The 8,387-nt window shown below is 36.4% G+C and overlaps 1 protein-coding gene across 1 annotated transcript; it reads left to right on the top strand.

The window, feature by feature from the left end:
• Positions 1 to 5,671: 5,671 nt before the first annotated feature.
• On the top strand, positions 5,672 to 7,504 carry ndufa4b (NDUFA4 mitochondrial complex associated b). The gene is made up of 4 exons (XM_059532983.1): positions 5,672 to 5,816; positions 6,733 to 6,821; positions 6,921 to 6,981; positions 7,154 to 7,504. The coding sequence occupies exons 1-4, from the start codon at positions 5,775 to 5,777 to the stop codon at positions 7,208 to 7,210; spliced, it is 249 nt and encodes an 82-aa protein (XP_059388966.1). The 5' UTR covers positions 5,672 to 5,774; the 3' UTR covers positions 7,211 to 7,504.
• Positions 7,505 to 8,387: the final 883 nt, after the last annotated feature.

Here is an 8,387-nt window from a genome sequence, read left to right as displayed (position 1 = left end):
TTTGGTCTAAATGAGTCTACTCCACCAAACTACTGTTATAAGCATGAGCCCCGTCAGACTGGTCGTGGAGGAGGTGTTGCAACATTATATAGTGATATTCTCAATGTTACCCAGAAAACAGGATACAGGTTTAACTCTTTTGAAATACTTCTGCTAAATGTTACACTGTCAGACATGCAAAAGAAATCTAATGTATCTCTTGCTCTGGCTACTGTGTATAGACCACCAGGGCCGTATACAGAATTCCTAAAAGAATTTGCAGATTTCCTCTCAGACCTTCTAGTTACAGTTGATAAGGCGCTAATCATGGGAGATTTTAATATTCACGTTGATAATGCAAATGATACATTAGGACTTGCGTTTACTGACCTAATAAACTCCTTTGGAGTCAAGCAAAATGTCACCGGGCCCACTCATCGTTTTAATCATACACTAGATCTAATTATATCGCATGGAATCGATCTTACTGCTATAGATATTGTACCCCAATGTGATGATATTACAGACCATTTCCTTGTATCGTGCATGCTGCGTATAACTGATATTAACTATATGTCTCAGCGTTACCGTCTGGGCAGAACTATTGTTCCAGCCACCAAAGACAGATTCGCAAATAACCTGCCTGATCTATCTCAACTGCTATTTGTACCCAAAAATACACATGAATTAGACGAAATTACTGACAACATGGGCACTATTTTCTCAAATACATTAGAAGCTGTTGCCCCCATCAAATTGAAAAAGGTTAGAGAAAAACGTACTGTGCCATGGTATAACAGTAATACTCACTCTCTCAAGAAAGTAACTCGTAGTCTTGAACGCAAATGGAGAAAAACTAACTTGGAAGTTTTTAAAATTGCATGGAAAAACAGTATGTCCAGGTATAGACAGGCTCTAAAAACTGCTAGGGCAGAGCATATCCACAAACTCATCGAAAATAACCAAAACAATCCAAGGTTTTTATTTAGCACAGTGGCTAAATTAACAAATTACCAGACGCCACCTGATTCAAATATTCCACCAACGTTAAATAGTAATGACTTTATGAATTTCTTCACTGATAAAATAGATAACATTAGAAATACAATAGCGAATGTAGATTCTACAGCGTCTAACACTTCAGTTTCATCCATCGCACCCAAAGATAAACTGCAGTGCTTTACAAATATAGGACAGGAAGAGCTAAATAAACTTATCACTGTATCTAAACCAACAACATGTTTATTAGATCCTGTACCCACTAAATTACTAAAAGAGCTGTTACCTGTAGCCGAAGAACCGCTTCTCAATATCATTAACTCGTCGTTATCTTTAGGTCACGTCCCAAAACCATTCAAGCTGGCGGTTATCAAGCCTCTTATTATGAAACCAAAACTAGATCCTAGTGTACTGGCAAATTATAGGCCTATTTCAAATCTTCCATTTATGTCTAAAATTTTAGAAAAAGTTGTGTCTGCTCAATTGAGCACCTTCCTGCATAAAAATGATCTGTATGAAGAATTTCAGTCAGGTTTTAGGCCCCACCATAGCACAGAAACTGCACTTGTTAAAATTACAAATGACCTGCTTCTTGCGTCAGATCAAGGCTGCATCTCATTTCTAGTCTTACTTGATCTTAGTGCTGCGTTCGACACCATAGATCATGACATACTCATAGATCGATTACAAAACTATACAGGTATTCAAGGGCAGGCTCTAAGATGGTTTAGATCCTACCTGTCCGATCGCTACCATTTTGTTTACTTAAATGGGGTGTCATCTCATTTATCATCAGTAAAATATGGAGTGCCACAAGGATCCGTCCTAGGTCCCCTTCTATTTTCAATATACATGTTGCCCCTTGGTAATATTATTAGAAAATACGGAATTAGCTTCCACTGTTATGCTGATGATACTCAGCTATATATTTCAACGAGACCAGATGAAACTTCCCAATTATCTAAGCTAACAGAGTGTGTTAAAAATGTAAAAGATTGGATGACAAATAATTTTCTCCAATTAAATTCGGATAAGACAGAGATATTAATTATTGGACCAAAAAACACCACACAGAATCTTGTAGATTACAATCTGCAACTAGACGGATGTACTGTTACTTCCTCTACAGTCAGAAATCTGGGTGTTATATTGGACAGCAATTTGTCTTTTGAAAATCATATTTCCAATGTTACAAAAACCGCATTCTTCCATCTTAGAAACATTGCCAAGCTACGAAACATGTTATCTGTTTCTGATGCAGAAAAGCTAGTTCATGCTTTCATGACCTCTAGACTGGACTATTGTAATGGACTTCTAGGTGGTTGTCCTGCTTCGTCAATAAACAAGCTACAGGTAGTCCAAAATGCAGCAGCTAGAGTCCTTACCAGGTCAAGAAAATATGATCATATTACCCCAATTTTACAGTCTCTGCACTGGCTACCTATTAAGTTCCGTATCAGTTACAAATTATCATTACTTACCTATAAGGCCCTAAATGGTTTAGCTCCTGCGTACCTAACTAGCCTTCTACCACGCTACAACCCATCACGCACCCTAAGGTCACAAAACGCTGGACTTTTGGTAGTTCCTAGGATAGCAAAGTCCACTAAAGGAGGTAGAGCTTTTTCACATTTGGCTCCCAAACTCTGGAATAGCCTTCCTGATAATGTTCGGGGTTCAGACACACTCTCTCTGTTTAAATCTAGATTAAAAACGCATCTCTTTCGCCAAGCATTCGAATAATGTATCTCTTAAATTGTGAGTGTAGTTGCATCTGCATTTTTATTCTTTAGCTTGGGTTAAACTAATTTTACGTTGTTGGAACAGCAGCTATGCTAATGATGTCTCTATTTTGTTTCTATGTTTTGCCACGGGATTTACATCCCGTGGTAACTAGGATTTACACAAGCTCCAGTCTGGATCCAGAACACCTGAGAAGAGATGATGCTGACCCTCAGAGGACCCCAGATGATGCTAACCTTGAATCAACAAACAGAACTAACAATTATTGCTACATGTGTGACTGCATCCTATAATTACTATTAATTAATAATATTGAGAGTTCATCATCTAGCTGACTACGTCTTGTATTATTATTATTATTATTTTTATTTTTCTAAAATCCTGTCAAACGTGCACAAACTACTAGCTACTACTAAATATTGTAGAAACATAATTTTCTGTAAAGTTGCTTTGTAACGATTTGTATTGTAAAAAGCGCTATACAAATAAACTTGAATTGAATTGAATTGAATTGAACAGAGGCGGACAGAGTACATAGTTTCATTACTTGAGTAAAATTTAGCAAGGGGTATCTGTACTTTTACTCAAGTACAAGTAAAAGTACTACAGTGAGATGTCTACTTAAGTAAAAGTACCGAAGTACTTGTTTTTAAAAGTACTTAAGTATTAAGAGTACAAGAGTACATTTTCTAAATATTGCATTACTACTGCCACAGTGCTTACATTTATGTACAGAAACATCCTACATGGAGTTATGAAAAAAGTTAATGTTAATACCTTGGAGAATGTAAAAGGAATTGAAAGTAAAATCAAGTCATTTTCATCTTTTTACCATGTTGCTTTATTTAACATTTCTCACTTGCCCACAAGGCAATAGCACAATGACAATGCTCTGAAAAACCTCTGCTAGAATTTTAATGGATTTTTTGCACCCATATTTGAACCTGACTGTGTTAAACACACCGCATACTCAAGAACATCAAATTAAATGCTCAGCTTACATTAATGTGTAATATCAGAAAAGAAAATTCAGCTAACAATTTTGTACATGTGAGTTTCTCTGTTTTTTTCATTAATCAAATCAATAAACCTAAACCAGCAAAGAAGGCAATATAGAAATGTTCTGACACACCTCCGAACCTGACCGTGTTATACACGCAGCATAGAAGAGAAAATAATAATGATTAAAGAAAATCAGCTCATCAGCTGTGTTAAGTCAGTGTACAAAGAAAGTAAAAATACAGTTCAGCTCATTTGAGTGACAGTATTAAGCCCCTTCCTCTAACATTGACATACAGACAAAGGCAGGAGAAAATACTTTCAGCTGAAAAACACCATTCTCACACACCCAATCTATGTGTGACAACTCTCTGTGTGTGTGTGTGTGTGTGTGTGTGTGTGTGTATGTGTGTACTGTACTTCAATTCAATCAAATGTCATGAAGTCTTTGGCGGAAAGCTGAAGGTGATTGCTGATATGCTTTCCCAATTGAAAACGCAATTGCAAATACAATTTGCAATTCCTTTTGAATAAAGTCCGGAATTTCATTCCATACAATCAGAGGCGCCTGCACTATCCAATCACGTTTTTATTTTTTCCTTTTTTTTTCGTTGCACAAATTTTTTTTAGCGGATAGGCGTTTTCGTCCACACGGATCTGCCGTTTTGGAAGAGTGAAACCGATGTTTTGAAACCGGGTCCCAGAGTGGATAAATTTGAAAACGCCGCCTTTGCGTTTTCGTCTGGATGGCGAATCCGTACATTTTCTGAAAATATGACGTCATCAGCCCACGTTTCGCCCCTAGTCAAACACCACTACGTCACGTAACAGCAACAAAAACATGAACAAACACTGAACGATTGTATTTTTTATTAACTAACATTAACTTAGATTAATAAATGTATTGTTCCAGGTTCGTTTGTGTACCACGCGCAAGGTTTATGAGCAAGTCCATGTCTTCTTCTCCATTTTAAGTGTATCTCTGTGGCAGAATTACAGCGCCACAATGCTGGTCTGGCATGTGTACTACATCGTTTTGTGGTTTCGTGTGGACGCGGATATTTTTTGAGACGAGGGGAAAAAGATCGGATTGGGGCAAGCTCCTTCTTCGTGTGGACAGGGCCGAAGAAGTAATGGTACTTACAGTTTTGGATAGAAATGTAGTGGAGTAAAGAGTACAATATTTGCCTCTCAAATGTACTTGAGTAAATTTGAGTACTCCCCAAAAATGATACTCGAGTAAAGTACAGATCCCTCAAAATTGTACTTAAGTACTGTACTCAAGTAAATGTACTCCGTTACTGTCCGGCTCTGCAAATTTAACATCATAAACCAGTCTTTTTAGGCAGCAACCAGAGATGGGCGTCATGTAGTCTAATATCATATGTTTAATGGAACTGAATTTGTATTTAATGTGATTACAATTTAATAAAAACATTATAAATTGATAATTAGGCTATATAACGTTTACTTTCCACGGTTATTTAATCAGCGAATAAATTAGTGACATTATCACTAACTTTTTGATCTATCCTGAGTTTAAGCACTCTCAAAAAAAAAGAACAAAAAAAAAAAATATATATATATATATATATATATATATATATATCGCGGAATTCAATCAGGGAACGTGCGCGCATTCAAAACAGATGAGTTTCAGCGAAGACTAATCTGAACGCTTCTGATTAGCCAATGCGTTCCTAAGATCAACAGAACTGTGTGTGATTGGTTAAAATGCGCAACACTTTAAAAATGCCTAAAATAAAATACGGTGACCATATCTTAATTTGATGCCACAGTCGACACTGTCAGTTCATTTGTACTTTGTTAGCAGCAGACGTAATAGATTTCATTTGTTTGTGCAGAGGCATTATTTTCCAATTAGTGGCATTTTTGCCCCAAGTCCCCAAGTCCCCATGGCCACACCTTCCGCCTAGGCATCCCTTCAGACTGCGCTCCAGAAACACAGCAGTGTACGAACACCATCAGACCTCTCATTAATCCTGTTCTCTCTCTCTCTTTCTCTCTCTATATGTATATTTCGGGAGTTTGACATGTTGAGTACCGTACTGAAACAAGTAAAAAGCCACCCGGCTGTAAGTAGGCTATTTCAGATCTCTTACTGCTGATGCTTCTTTCTGTTAATAATGATGATTCATTCATTCTCAAATAATGCCTCAGAATCGTTTCAGGCGTTGGCTCTATCGTAAATACATCCTCATCCGCTGCTCGAGGGGTATATTTAATACAAATATGTTTGATTTAAAAGACAAACCGTAGGCTATATAAAATTGCCGCAGTGGTGAGAAACATTGATTTATTTAATTCACAGTAGCGAGATATCGTGGTCATTCTGTGATATGGTGAGGATATTGGCATTGATCAAATGGTTTTCAGTCTATACATTGTGTACGTGATTTCACCATATTCCCGCAGTGGCTGAGCACGTAAGCTGGCTGTAGGTCGCGTTATCTGTCATATATGGCTGTGTTACAGTGTAGTGTTCAGCAGCTGTCAAGGACATTGAGGTGAAATCAATTGTACCTCTTTTAAGTAATTTACCATAACAGCTTTCTATCGGGATTTACAAGACTTAACCCTAAAATAGTAGGCTATAGAATATATTCATAGTAGGTCTATGCGAAGGAATTCGGACATTTGTGTATTTTGAAAAAGACCTGTGGTTAATCGGACAACATTGTCACACATAGCCTACTTCGTTGTACAGTACTATCTAATACGTAGCTGCAGTAGTACTGGATTTGTAATGTAACGTTATATACGTTATATTACACGTATATAACGATGTTTTCGCGCCACAGATATAAATATATATATTTTTTTATTGAAAATTATTTAACTGAATTAACAAATATGATGTTAACAAGTTTGACCCCTAAAATATATTTAGGCCTTTTATTTTATGGACTGCATAACAGAGAGGTTATTGGTTATTCAGCTTTTTTTGGGCATTGTTTAGCCATTGATTTATAATTCTGTCTCTCTTTGAAGTTGATTCCTCTCTTCATCTTCATCGGTGGTGGAGCGACCATGTCTATGCTTTACCTGGGCCGCCTTGCACTGAAGAACCCTGACTGCTCGTGAGTAGCCAACCCTTTTTCATTACATTATCAAACAGGCAGCAATCTTTAGATTCCAATATAATTCAGAGTATATGACTGACTGTAATCTGTCAACAGATGGGATCGCAAGAACAACCCAGAGCCTTGGAACAAACTGGGGCCAAATGACCAGTATAAGGTGAAAACAACATTCATGTAAACTTTTTGTGTCCTTCTTTGTATGTCCATCTATGTTTAGCTAATATAGTCAGTTAAGCCTATAATAACCTTACAAAAAGTCAGATTTGGCACATTCTGCTACTGTAATAATATGTTATAATATAATTTAACCCATAACCTGTTTTCCACAGTTCTTCACTGTCAACATGGACTACTCCAAACTGAAAAAGGACAGGCCTGACTTCTGAACAGAGCCCAGTGAATCAGCTGGGTGTGTTAAACGCTGCACTTTCAAGTCTAACACATCATCAGATAGCAGATCTTATCTTGTGAATGTGAATCCCCATTTTAAATTATTAAAGAAACTGAAAGGGAGCACATACACAAGCTGTATTACCTGAATGTCTATCTTTTGACAGAAATAATATTCTGTACAGATACAAATACTGTCTCATCAAGGGAAACAGCATCATGAAACCTGTATCAATATCATCTGTTCTGAACTTACTGTTATCCAAATAAACATGACAGACAGCAATAAATAGGTGTTTTGTTTGTGTGAAGCATGCAGTTTTAAAAATCCCCTATGAGAAAAATACTTAAGAATAAATAAGTAATGGCTATAAATAAGTCTGATAAGTATCGGGGCCCACTGGGAACTGTGCTAACTTCGTTTCTTTTCACAACTTACTGTATACTACAGAATTTAAGTATACAGTTCTGAGTCATGTCATTTGAAAAAATTCTCAGCTGATGACAACCATAGTAAGCTGTGTGGAAAATTGACAATTATAGTAGAACGAAGTAGTAGGCGATTGTTTTTATCGGATAAATTATATTGTATCATTACAGACTGCTGAAACATTTTATATTAAAAAAATATTGTATATTTAGTACATGTAATTAATATAGAAAAAAATACATGAATTTATACGCATACACAAACACAGTTTTCAGTGTTCCATAGTTTTATTTTTTCATTACATTGACTTTTTATTTTACATTTAGTAAGGCTTTGTTTGCCAAATATTAATAGAAAATAGTTTTCCTATTTTGTTTTCTTTGCTTTAAAAAGAACTAAATCGATTTTGACAAGATCAGAAGCATATAAACATTTCAACCCAGAACAAACCAGGAACCACATATCAGTACATCAACAAACACCAAAAACATCCACACAGCAAAGAGCTAAATACACTACTAAACTACTAAAACTTACACTACAAACTAAAAATCACTCTACAAATAAAACATTTTCTGTAACTATATACAGTATACTTTGGGCTTCATGTGACACTGTGACGACTAAGTGTCTGGGCTTTCTTCTGGGCTCTTCAGGAAGTGGCTCTTCACTGTTGTCCACATCAATTTGAAAAGCGAAGCTTCTGTTGTTGGTGGAGCAGGTTTCGCTGATCAGCATTCATC

This window comes from Carassius carassius, chromosome 40 (genome assembly GCF_963082965.1).
Source record: "Carassius carassius chromosome 40, fCarCar2.1, whole genome shotgun sequence".
Classification (NCBI taxonomy): domain Eukaryota; kingdom Metazoa; phylum Chordata; class Actinopteri; order Cypriniformes; family Cyprinidae; genus Carassius; species Carassius carassius.
Note: the sequence above shows the minus strand (reverse complement) of the source record. Positions and strands in the feature narration are given on the sequence as shown.

Coding starts and splice junctions, on each gene's coding strand:
- ndufa4b (XM_059532983.1), top strand. CDS start 5,775: ATGTTGAGTACCGTACTGAAACAAGTAAAAAGCCACCCGGCT. Junction 5,817..6,732: donor AAGTAAAAAGCCACCCGGCT/GTAAGTAGGCTA, acceptor CTCTCTTTGAAG/TTGATTCCTCTCTTCATCTT. Junction 6,982..7,153: donor GGCCAAATGACCAGTATAAG/GTGAAAACAACA, acceptor TGTTTTCCACAG/TTCTTCACTGTCAACATGGA.